Source organism: Paramisgurnus dabryanus, chromosome 10 (genome assembly GCF_030506205.2).
Source record: "Paramisgurnus dabryanus chromosome 10, PD_genome_1.1, whole genome shotgun sequence".
In the NCBI taxonomy this organism is placed as follows: domain Eukaryota; kingdom Metazoa; phylum Chordata; class Actinopteri; order Cypriniformes; family Cobitidae; genus Paramisgurnus; species Paramisgurnus dabryanus.
In genome coordinates this window covers 22,588,877-22,601,707 of record NC_133346.1, presented here as the reverse complement: position 1 = coordinate 22,601,707, position 12,831 = coordinate 22,588,877, and the positions used below count along the sequence as shown (strand labels likewise).

General features: G+C 36.1%; 1 protein-coding gene across 2 annotated transcripts; it reads right to left on the bottom strand.

The window, feature by feature from the left end:
• Positions 1–4,903: 4,903 nt before the first annotated feature.
• On the bottom strand, positions 4,904–12,790 carry LOC135779537 (annexin A3-like). Of its 2 annotated transcripts, none has more exons than XM_065290304.1 (14): positions 12,684–12,790; positions 12,323–12,370; positions 12,109–12,156; positions 11,904–11,991; positions 11,645–11,739; positions 11,020–11,133; positions 10,771–10,861; positions 10,599–10,678; positions 10,435–10,491; positions 8,896–8,989; positions 8,460–8,555; positions 7,972–8,030; positions 7,691–7,813; positions 4,904–5,376 (listed from the first exon to the last, which is right to left on the bottom strand). In XM_065290304.1, exons 2-14 carry the CDS (start codon positions 12,335–12,337, stop codon positions 5,311–5,313), a joined length of 1,026 nt encoding a protein of 341 aa, XP_065146376.1. In that variant the 5' UTR covers positions 12,338–12,370; positions 12,684–12,790; the 3' UTR covers positions 4,904–5,310. The 2 variants fall into 2 exon arrangements, with proteins under 2 accessions (XP_065146376.1, XP_065146377.1); XM_065290305.2 differs by lacking the exon at positions 12,684–12,790 and adding an exon at positions 12,477–12,607.
• Between the last annotated feature and the right edge of the window lie 41 nt (positions 12,791–12,831).

The following is a 12,831-nucleotide window of genomic DNA, read 5'->3' as shown; positions in this document are numbered from 1 at the left end:
TCTCCAGTCAAGATAAATCATAGTAAGTTGAAATGACTTGTTAATCCGAGTTGATTCAACAAAAAATTTTAAGGCAGTAAAGTATTTTTTATAGGTATTTATTACTATGCTATAAATATATTTATAAAGACACAACAACACCTATACCCCATTATAAAAAAGTTATAGTAACTTATAAGTGAAGCTTTCGCTTTTCAATGCACATGCTCACAATCCATACACTCATTTATAAGTGTTTATTACTCAGTCATATACTTGCATTGTCCTTTGGTTGGTACAGGACAGAAAGGAAAACACAACATATTAATAAACAAATTTAATGTCCATATTCAATTTGTGCATCATATTTTGCTGCAATAAATTTTGTGGAGCTCCTATGAATGTACATTTATGAAAAAATGGTTTGAATCCAGGAGTGTGAATGCGTGTGACCTGCATTTGCTTTGCAATGATGCATCACATGACCTCTTCTGCTACACTGATAACAAACTATGTCTGACCTTTCACTTTTGGTCGAAGTGTGGATTTCGGTTTTTGGTTGCGGTTATGTTGGTTTCGCTGAGATCAGATTTGCCCTTTGACCATATAGCACTTTCACTTTCCTATGCCTGGTAAGCATATTATTTGGCTTTTAAAAAGTGCTAATATTTAATATTGCTTTTATGATTTTTTATATGCAACCCCACAGATTTATTGTATATAATGACTTTGTACCTCTGGATATGGTAAAATGAGAAGCATTTTTAGTAATATTTTTCAGAACACCCAGGGCGTTTTGTAAATTATTTATCTCCAGTTTGTAAATATTCACTGTAAAAATATTCTGTAGAAATTACAGTATTACTGGCAACTAACTGCCAGTAACTTACTGTAGATTTTACATTTATGTTATTTACTGGGAACAGTTTGTTCAAAGTTAAATGAACATGAAACATTTTCAGTCTTTATCTTCTACAGTAAGTTACTGGCAACCAGCTGCATAATTACAGCTATTTTTTTACAGTGTTCTTATTTAAGCAAAACTTTTTTTGCATATTTTTAAATTATTCTTATGAATAGGAACAACCCTTTTAGACTGTGTGCCAGGCGCACAAGACTATTTTTCCTATCGCTTTAGACCATGCGCTTAGATTGTGAAAATAGGGCAGAATGTGTCATTGTCCAATGCAAGCTTTAGACCGTCCCATTAAAAACACCGTCTTTTATTTGGTGTTGTCCTACAGTATGCGACCACTCTCATCTCACATTGCAGCACTGCCAAACTGTGAGAAGGTTGTCCCTTTAAACACCTTCTTTTATGGTCTCAATATATTAACATGCAGTAACAACTGAGTAACACTAAATGAGCAAATGATTTCTATTCTTTTCTATTCTTCTATACTTTCACAGGCCATTTCTCAATATGCGTTCTTGTCATAGACAGTAAAAGAAAGGTTATTTCAACCGCGTATTTCACTAATAAAACAACAGGCCTATCAGAAGGTTGAATACATTTGAAAAAATCAAACGGTAATTCAACGTTGATTCAACCTTATTGGTGAGAAAGCGGAAGTTACCTGTGGCTTGAGGTGAACTCAGTGTTGTATTTGTAAACAATCCTCATCGTTTATATCCACGGTCTGTATTTTGTTGTTTTCACGTCTGTGGTAAACTCTGACAGTCGCGAAGTTGCTCGTGACCAAACAACATTGCATTTGGCGACGTAAAACCGAAACTTCGTCTTAAACAACAGTACTGTTTGCACATTAGGCTTCACAGAGGGCGTGCTAAGGACGTTGGTTATTTGGCAATTAGATGGTAAGTTTTTTTTAACTACTTTGGTGATGAAATTTGGACGTAAACTACAGGTGTGCTCAACTTTCAAGCAGCTTGTGTGTTGAAACGTCCGTAAACAGTGCGGGGGTAAATGCGTCATTTGTATTAAAACGTTATGATTGGCCCGACGCTGTAAGCGCAGTCTGACGTCGTCTGCAGCAGCCGTTCTAAATGCCGGTAATCTATATTTTTTACCGGTAAATTACTGGTAATCTTACAACCTCTCTTACTGGTAAATTGGCAGCACTGATTTAATGGAAAAGTTCTGTTCACACATGACATATTAACTGCAAATTACCAGTAAAGACTGCATGAAAGGGACTACTGATTGGAACCCTTCCATATTGTCATCAGGGTGTTTCGCCCCTTAACCTGAACACCTCACCTGAGTGGGGCACCGAAAGACTGACCAACCTTCACCTGCAGAAGGGTTCCAACTGTGGGCTCTCTTCATCCGCAGCCATCTTGAACTAGACTCGGCTGCTGCAGGTATATCACTAGTGGCTTTCTTCAGCTGTTTAGACTCCAAGCCCACCCTCTGGAGGAAGCAGTGCACCAATTTTGCTGGGAACCTGTGGCAGCCAACTTAAATAGTGTAGCTGGTTGCATGCCACCCCTTTACAACGGCTTCGTCAACCAGGTCCTGGTACTTAGCTTTTTTAGCTGGTGGGATGTGGCTAACCTCTCTTCCTAGAGCACCGTGAGCTCAGCAACTATGATGGTTTTCATGCTCCTGGACAGCAGGGCCATATCTGGTCGGAGGGAGGTCACTGCCACGTCCTGTTTGAAGACAAGCTTTCTTTTCAGGTCCACTCTCAACTCCCAGTCAGAGGCTCGCTGCAATAAAGAGGTGAATTCTTGACCACCATGCTAGTCTTGTGAACCTTGTCACCTTCTTTCACAAAATGTATGGCTTTGGGTGGGTAGGCCTGCTTTTTGTTGGCTTTGACTCGTTGCTGTTCCACCCATTTGGTGATTTCTGTGAGGACCTTGTTGTGCCTCCATCTGTACCACCCTTCTGCCAATGCCTTTCGATAGCCAGCTAGGATATGGTTTAGCGTACAGGAGACTGCTCCACATTAATTGCATGATGGATCTTCCTCTCCGCCCCAGATCTATATGTTTAATGAATAATTAAGCAATAAATGAGCATTTTGTCTATTTTCACTTGTATCTTTGTGAAAGACCACCAAAGACCACAGGAAAGAACACACATGTTTGTTTTATACTTTTTCGTACATCATATTAATTCCAATCACAATATGACACACAAGTAGACGACTAGTTTTAAAAATGGCAATTTAAGGTAGTATACAAACTTAATTATAAACATATACTTATTAGGTTAGCCTTTATTTGTTTTAATAAAGAATCAAATAAATAAGTGCAACAAATATTCCTTCTAGAAAAAGCAATTTAATATGCCTTTGCTTTGTACTTGTGTGAATGACAGGTTGTCTGTGGTGTGTGCTGGGTGTACATGGACAAGAGCAGCAATAAAATTCAAGTTTAAACTGTCAAAAATGTAAAACACTTGCAAAAAAAAAAACTTTCAACATGAAGATGCAAGTTCAGCAATAGATATGTGATGTATAAATGCTGTTCGATCTGCAAATTTATTGATTACCGATCAAGTAATTTAATGTGATGACGAACCGATAATGATCTGCGGCCGATCTATCATTGGAGCATCTCTAAAATCCACTTATTTCTAAACGTAGGCCGTTCAGAAATACTGGTTTGTTGGCAGTAAAAGCTCATTTACAAGAAACTTGTCAAATGCACTTAGCAGGTTTTCCATTTGAGCTCCTCAGATGTTCCTGTAACCAAATTTCAGATTACATGATAAATTTGACCAAAAGTAAACCATTGAATCCCACCAATTTACCTCTGTTACCGGTCTTTACAGGTCAGTTGAACTATTTTGGTGGCAGTCATCAGCTCAAGCAAGTATTTGTGTTGGTGATGTTGTACTGGTGCCACCATACTGTAATTTGTTAACTTTTTGTAATGAAAGGAGGATGCTTCGAGGTATAGTGAGCACAAGAAAGTTTCAAATGAGCGAATGTGAATACAGGGGAGAATAACACTATACCTGCACAGAATTGAATATGAACAAGTATTCGGGCAAAAAACGGAAGAAATTATTTCATTTTCCAGTGTTTGTGTGTGATTTTAACATTTTGGAATGATATAAACTGTCTGAAAATGTGAATGCTAAAATAAAATGCTTTCTTTTGCTAATTTCTGTAAACAGCGTGAAATTCTGGTCAGCTAATGAATATTAGAATAAACGGCATTTCAATATTGTTTGCATAAATATGCATAAAAATGTCTTAGATTATGTATTTTAAAGGAGGCTAAACTGTTCATCCGATTACTTGAATATCAGAAAAATGGTCCCTAACTGTCCCTGGGGTAGTTATACCCATCAAAAAGTGCACATTTGCATGTAGTACCTTAGAGGTACAATTGATGTTAAATGTATAAATTTCTACACCTAAATGGTAGATCTGACCTATTAAAAGGATACTGTCCCCATGACATCTTGGTACCATTTGTCTGACAGTATGGAATAGCTTTGGGAATTAAGTGCATTATTACTTTTTGTATGATGACTAATTTGAAAAGAAATGTCAGATTTTCTTACATTAATAATCCATATAAAAACCATCAATAAATTTAGTTTAACAAACATTTTATTAATTTAGGCATGCTATTGGATCAATTGACACAAATAAAACATCATAATGGAAAAATTTCCTTAAAATGAACTTTCAATGACATCACAGATGCTGTTAAAATGTCCAATGGAAGAAAGGAGGGTATAACCTATTTATAGGTTTAACAAGCGTCTGCAAATTCACTAAATTTGCATTACAACCAATAAATCTGAACTACAGCAGCTGGAAGCAAATATCAGTATGGCTTTAAATAGATTTCTGTATCAAAATGAGCCATTAGGCATTACATCCTTAGGCATTTTAAATAGATTTAAAATAAAAAGTAAATAAAATGTAGTTCACTGCCATCTGCTGGATGGAAGGTATACTACACATTGATGACAAAATATTTCAAAACTCAAAAGGGCATTGTAATCAGAGTTTATTCTTCAATTACTGTAATTTATAATTTTTTTTACAATGTAAGCACATACAGATTGTAATCAACGTTGTAGAAAGCAAAATGTAGTCTGTGGTATTACAAATATCATTAGTGCCAAATGTAAAATCTAGATTATAAGATCTGATTGATTATACAAAAATCTTGTTAGATAATATTTGAGCTAAACATTAGTGCTAAATTCCAGAATCTAGAATATGAGCAATGGTATATTATACAAAAATCTTGTTGGATAATATAAAGATTTTATTATGTATTATTATTATTTGAAAAAAGTTACATTTAAACGTTCATTGATATGTGGTCTTCATATAATGGCACTTCCATAGCAATGTCACATCCTTTATGTTATATAAACATGGAAATGTACATTCAGCACAATACCTCTTCACCACAGATTTTCAGCAGGGTTTTGCAAAAATCTCCTGATGTCTCAGACTAAAACAAAGACACAAACATGATAAGATTAATGTGACTTCTGACATGTACAGTCTTGTTCAAAATAATAGCAGTACAATGTGACTAACCAGAATAATCAAGGTTTTTAGTATATTTTTTATTGCTACGTGGCAAACAAGTTACCAGTAGGTTCAGTAGATTCTCAGAAAGCAAACAAGACCCAGCATTCATGATATGCACGCTCTTAAGGCTGTGCAATTGGGCAATTAGTTGAAAGGGGTGTGCTCAAAAAAATAGCAGTGTCTACCTTTGACTGTACAAACTCAAAACTATTTTGTACAAACATTTTTTTTTCTGGGATTTAGCAATCCTGTGAATCACTAAACTAATATTTAGTTGTATGACCACAGTTTTTTAAAACTGCTTGACATCTGTGTGGCATGGAGTCAACCAACTTGTGGCACCTCTCAGCTGTTATTCCACTCCATGATTCTTTAACAACATTCCACAATTCATTCACATTTCTTGGTTTTGCTTCAGAAACAGCATTTTTGATATCACCCCACAAGTTCTCAATTGGATTAAGGTCTGGAGATTGGGCTGGCCACTCCATAACATTAATTTTGTTGGTTTGGAACAAAGACTTTGCCCGTTTACTAGTGTGTTTTGGGTCATTGTCTTGTTGAAACAACCATTTCAAGGGCATGTCCTCTTCAGCATAGGGCAACATGACCTCTTCAAGTATTTTAACATATGCAAACTGATCCATGATCCCTGGTATGCGATAAATAGGCCCAACACCATAGTAGGAGAAACATGCCCATATCATGCTCCATGCTTCACTGTCTTCACTGTGTACTGTGGCTTGAATTGAGAGTTTGGGGGTCGTCTCACAAACTGCCTGTGGCGCTTGGACCCAAAAAGAACAATTTTACTCTCATCAGTCCACAAAATGTTCCTCCATTTCTCTTTAGGCCAGTTGATGTGTTCTTTGGCAAATTGTACCCTCTTCTGCACATGCCTTTTTTTAACAGAGGGACTTTGCGGGGGATTCTTGAAAATAGATTAGCTTCACACAGACGTCTTCTAACTGTCACAGTACTTACAGGTAACTCCAGACTGTCTTTGATCATCCTGGAGGTGATCATTGGCTGAGCCTTTGCCATTCTGGTTATTCTTCTATCCATTTTGATGGTTGTTTTCCGTTTTCTTCCACGTCTCTCTGGTTTTGCTCTCCATTTTAAGGCATTGAAGATTATTTTAGCTGAACAGCCTATCATTTTTTGCACCTCTTTATAGGTTTTCCCCTTCCAATCAACTTTTTAATCAAAGTACGCTGTTCTTCTGAACAATGTCTTGAATGACCCATTTTCCTCAGCTTTCAAATGCATGTTCAACAAGTGTTGGCTTCATCCTTAAATAGGGGCCACCTGATTCACACCTGTTTCTTCACAAAATTGATGACCTCAGTGATTGAATGCCACACTGCTATTTTTTTGAACACACCCCTTTCAACTAATTCAACTACTTGCCCAATTACACAGCCTTAAGAGCGTGCATATCATGAATGCTGGGTCTCATTTGTTTTCTGAGAATCTACTGAACCTACTGGTAACTTGTTTGCCACGTAGCAATAAAAAAATATACTAAAAACCTTGATTATTCTGGTTAGTCACATTGTACTGCTATTATTTTGAACAAGACTGTAGGTTGCAAGCATGTGCTAAATCAACTCTCCTATTAATTGGGGAAAAACCTGTTAAAAACCAAAGGACTGTGTTTAGCACATTGTGTAGAAAGAAAAGAGACAGGCATGAAGCAAACAACAACTTTATAGTGAAGTAAAATAGACAGTAAAATAGGGGATAAATGTGCCCATACGTAATGCAGCAGATTTGTAAATACAAAGAAAATGTTTTTTTCATACACTGACAAACAAATGGTCAAAAAAATAATCACTGTTGCCTATAAAAAAAGTACACCTTTGCATCTAAAGAGCATATTAGTAGTACCTCAAGAGGGGTTAAAATATATTGGTACCAAATATATTGAGATTTATATGTATGTAAATGTATAAGGTATATAAGGAACTTTTTAAAGGGTACTGCCCCAGTGACAGCTTGGGCCATTTTTTGACCATTTGTTCTGACAGTGTATACTTGCAAAATGTAGTTTATCCACTTCAGCCCATTAAAAAAAAGTGAGCTCACAGCAAAAGACAATTGCCATGCAATCTGAATAAATGAAAATTAATTAATTAATTAATTAAAATCCAATCTATTCAAAGCATCATGTCTACAAAGCAAGCAGAATTGCTTTGAGGTTCTTTAAGTTCAAATGTATTGACTCTTACCTGAATGGCAGATTGTAAAGTGCAGCCAAACAGTTTCTTATATTCTGCCTTGATGTCCTGCAGGTCGATTTCTGATCGGCTCACTATGATTCTAGTTAGGGTTGATTCAGTGGTACCAGCACCCTGAATGATACACAATTAAAGTATTTCTATTCAAAAAGTCAGCTTACTATGCATATTGTTCATGATAGTATCATATTTCATTTAAGCATTTTCCTCGTATGGGTAATTCTTCAGAACTGTGCCAAAAATGAGGAAGAGAATGGAGAAACAGGTCTAACCTTCATGCTTTTATTCAGGCGCTCTGCAAGGTACGCTGGCACACTCTTCACACATTTAACTAAACAGAAAAGTAGTTTAAAATGACGTATGAGAATTAAATGATCAATATAAATATACCATAAAACTGAACTTCTTCAAGGACAGGTTGCCAATGTGATAACAGTGTTACTGTGTCATTGCTTGGATCTTTCGGGTAGTTCTTAGGGTGTTGTTAGGTGATTTTGGGTCCTCAACTCTATGATATTATGGTCTCTTGATATTGCTTGGGTCTAAGGTAATTTTATCATTCGCAAGGTGAAAATATAAAGTTTTGTCACTTGGACATATAATAGCAAATCTCTCAATGATACCACAACAGAAAGCATTATTCATGTCTGAGCGGAGATATCCACTAAATTAAAATTAATATCTGGGGTCAGGTGTTTGTTGAAATTCGCAACCCTGAACAACAGTAACAGTGGTGCTTTAGGAAAAGGTTTAATGTTACCTATAGCCACAAGAATTTCCTCCAGTTTTCCAGACATCTCGCTTTCAATGCTCTCCTGAAGAGTCTTTCCACTCAGAGTCTTATATTCAACCAGAGCTATAACACAACATAACAAGAAGCCATTTCATACTGCTGAACGTGACATATTACACATAGTCATATGCATACCAGTTTGATCACATGTATACCTTTAACCCAGTCTGTGAAAACTCAGGTGAAGTTATTTCTTTGTGATTTACTGTTTTCTACATAAAACATCTTCATAATGTAAAGAACATTCTGTGAAATATCTTTAAGATCATTTGAAAGATTGAAATCAATGGGTGAAATCAAACTTTCAAAATTGAAATCATTAGATTATGAGACTTTTGGATTGCATAGGCAGGGTGACATATAATATGTAAATGTGTATATTATATTAGGATAGTGATCATACTTTGTCTGAGCTGGGAAACGCTCCTGTTGCACAGAATGTCGATGAATTTGCTTTCATCTGTGCCCCATTTCTTCTCCCCGGCCTCATACAAGATCTGTGAAGTTTTGAAGGGATGATTCAACAACATTTCTGTCATTTCCCTATGTGTCATTGTAAAACTCAAAAGGAGAAATTACAGCAAAATGTCCAAGCTTCTCTATTCTACACAGAAAGTGTAAGATGTTTTTTACAATGAAATTGAATAGTGACCAAAACTTAATAAATTTGCACATTTCTTGTATTCTCTTTTTTGAGGTCCAAGTCTAAAATTTCTGGTTTTATTTCATTTTGAACAAATATTTTGGGGATAATTGCAAAAATGTCAATGTGGTGTAACCGCTCTGTCTCAATTGGTGTGACTAGTATTTTTATTTATTAAAATATAAATATATTCATAAAAAATGTAGAATAAAATCATCTGGTTTAGTGTAATATGATTTTTTTTACATCATTTGTCAAAGATTAGTTAGAAAACAGAGCTGTTTTCAGCATAGGACAAATATTACAAAAGCACATTAAAATTTACATTTAGAAATAACCAATAAAATGATATTTTAAAAAAAAATTATGATTACACTTACATGCCATCATTCAAGGTGGATAAAATATTTTATATTACTCATTCTTTGGCACAATTGGCAGTTACACCATTTGACATTTTTAGGTCCATTCAATTTTAACTTTCATAAAAATGGTGCAAATGTAATTTTTTATTGCATAAAATTAACATAAATGCACTGCACATTGAAATAAACCTGATGCATACTTTTAAAACAAGCTTAAAAAAAACTTAATTTATCATCTTGCCAAACCCTTTTGTCACTGACCAGTAGCCTACACTTAAATAAAAAAAAGTTTTATCACACTTCTATTGTGCTTTTTCTAGTCCCCATTCTCTTTTATTGTACAAGAAGAGAACAGTTCAGAAATTATGGTAAACTTCTACTTTAGGCTATGTTTACATGATAAAGATGTAGTGGAAAACTGAAAAGTTTATCATTCGCGCTAAGTACTATAAAGCAACAACTATAAACAAACCTGTAACAGCCTATCAGTAAATTGACGAAAAACAGATGATGTGAACTCCACTGCTACTCTCATTGGTAGTCACCCCTGAAAGTCATTCATCATTTGCATAAAGTTGAACTGTTCTCAGCTGTGTCTTGTAGCTGGACACGCCCACTTCCTGACACCAATTTTATGTCGCCAGAAAACGGCAAGCTTCCACTGAAATAACTTTGATTGTGTTACTCTGCCAATGCTAGTCGCTGGCGGTGTGCACTCACTTTACCGTTCTACAAAATATGAGGTTAAGTAAATGCTTTCGGTTAAACTAATCTGGGTAACTAAGCCACTTTTTTAAAGGAGCTATGTGTTTGCTAAACCAGCACCATGTAAGAAACTGTCTATGTTTAAAAATAAATAGGTCTTAGATGTTAACAGTAACCTTAGACATACATTTAATTTTTTAGCTTTTTGTCAAAAAATCTGAGTCTTCACCTTGGCATCTTGTTTAGCTTTTGCTGCATCCACGTTTGTACTCTGGTCTCGTTTGCCCTTTAAATTAGACCGAAAAACAAATAAGTGAGAAACTGGTAAGTTTGGTGCCTGCAATTTATTTGAATGAATTTAAATATGAATCTGGACAATCGATTTGACTGAACCTCAGCAATGAGCAGCAGGGTTTTTTCAAAGTCTCCTGACACTTCAGATTTAAGGTCATCAATAAGAGACCTTTTGGTTTCTGTAATATAGATCAGACATAACGTTTTGTGCCATATAAGCTTTTCTTCTGCATTTAAGGGAGAAAAGTGAAGTAAGCTTTGAAATACAAACCTGCCAAATATGCATCGATCATAGCCTTGATCTGATTGTTGGAGCGCGATGCAAACATTTCTATCAAAATGCTTTCATCTGTACCAGCACCCTATGTTGACAACACAATCTATTAGCAACCATTTCATTTTTTTAATCTTGGATGATGTTCAAATAATTTTTATTTACATATACTAGTATCAACCAAACTATAAACTGATTAAAGCTACCAAATCATTTATAAAATCTGGAACGGCTTGAAGGTCTTACTTTTATTGCCCGTTTAAATTCGTGGCAGTCAAACTTAGCAGGAGGAGTTACTAGGGCCACCAAAATATCTTCAAAATGTCCATGGGTTTCCCCTTCCAAATCATCGGAAAGACTCTGAGACACAAAAACATATGGTTGTTTATTAAACATAAATTCTGAAAAGACAGCTCTCCCAGTCTGGTTTTAGTTGGTTTAACTGGACTAGCAAGCTGGTTTTAGGGGTTTTGGACACTTTTTAGCTGGTCAAGCCAAATCCTATCAGGCTGGAAAACCACCTGACCCACCAGATAGATGTGAGATAGATGTAGCTGGTTTCGTCAAACTGGTGTTTGTTGGTCAGGCTGGAAAACCAGCTGTCCCACCAGCTAAAACCATTTTGGCCAAGCTTGTTGGCTGGTTTTAGCTGGTTTAAGATGGATGTAGCAGGTTTACGCTGGTCTTCCCAACCTTGCAAAGCTGGTCTTCCACCCTGGTCAAGCTGGTGGGTCAGATCCTTCCAGCCTGTCCAGTTAAAACCAGATTGCTACAAAAGTGGCCAAAACCTCTCTAAAACCAGCCTGCTTTCAAGTTCAACAACAGTCTCACATGCAAAGTTTGTACTACATGTGTGAAAATAAAGTTGTACCCTTCCTGTAGCATCTTGGTATGCTTTACAGATCAGCTGACGCTGGGCATTGCTTCTTTGAGTCAAAATGTCAATAATAGTTTTCTCAGTGGTCCCTAAAGAATGAAAAATGCAAACACACACACACTTAAACACCCACAGTGCCCATTGTTGAAGAACAAGAACAAACCAATGGTAAAGCACTCTGCCAACACCTTATATGAATGTTTGAACAGTAATATTTACAGCCGTCTAACCACACCTTTAAATATCAACTTACCAATGCCCTCCATAGCTTTCCTTAAAGCAGCCGCATCCTCACTTGGATTGAAGCCGGGCTTTTCTTTAATGGTGCCACGTGCTGTTGACTACACAGAATATGGATGTAACATCAAGCAGACATTTTTACAATTTTATGATACAATACAGGGCGACCGCAGGTTATATAAGAGCTATAAAACTATAAAACATGTTGACATTCTTACCGTTACAGTAAGAGAGGAGGGAGAGTCCAGGAGAAGATCTAAATCATCCTGAAACAAAAAGTAAATACACAGATTACAATAAGTTAAGCAATGTGAATACAATATCAAATAGAAACATTAATAATACATATAACTTTATATAAACATAGTGACATTTGATCTTGAATTGTTTATGCCACTAAAAAAATAAAAGTAACTTTTTGTCAGGACCTACCCATACAGAAGCCATTGTTGAAGATGATGGTTGTGTTGGGTTTTATTCCTGTAACAAGATGAAAATATTATTGATTTACAGTTACAAGCTTCAATGCGTTACGCGTGAATGAGATTTGATCACGCGCCAACATAACGCGATGAGAATCGCATACCAAATTGTTTATACAATGTTACGAGCAACACGATCCGCTACACATCACTGAACTATATCGATGGGATCAAACAGAATAAAACAAAACAAAACATTAGCGCGTCTGCCTAACAAAACATTTGGTGACGAATGTCATAAAAACTATTCGATTATTTCGGTAAATGGCACAAAAAAAGTCTTTAAAATCGCTACAAATAACCAACTTTACCTTTGCCAAACGTCTTTCTTCCCGTAAAGCAGAAGCCACACCTTTCACAATCTCTCTCTCTCTCTCTCTCTCTCTCTCTCTCTCTCTCTCTCTCTCTCTCTCTCTCTCTCTCTCTCTCGGTGACTACGCCCAAACAAACTCAACGCAG

Excerpts from the sequence above, each read along its gene's own strand:
- LOC135779537 (XM_065290304.1), bottom strand. Across the intron at positions 10,862-11,019 it reads AATTTAAACGGGCAATAAAA|GGTGCTGGTACAGATGAAAG; the intron begins GTAAGACCTTCA and ends TTGTCAACATAG. Across the intron at positions 8,990-10,434 it reads AAGCTAAACAAGATGCCAAG|ATCTTGTATGAGGCCGGGGA; the intron begins GTGAAGACTCAG and ends AAAACTTCACAG.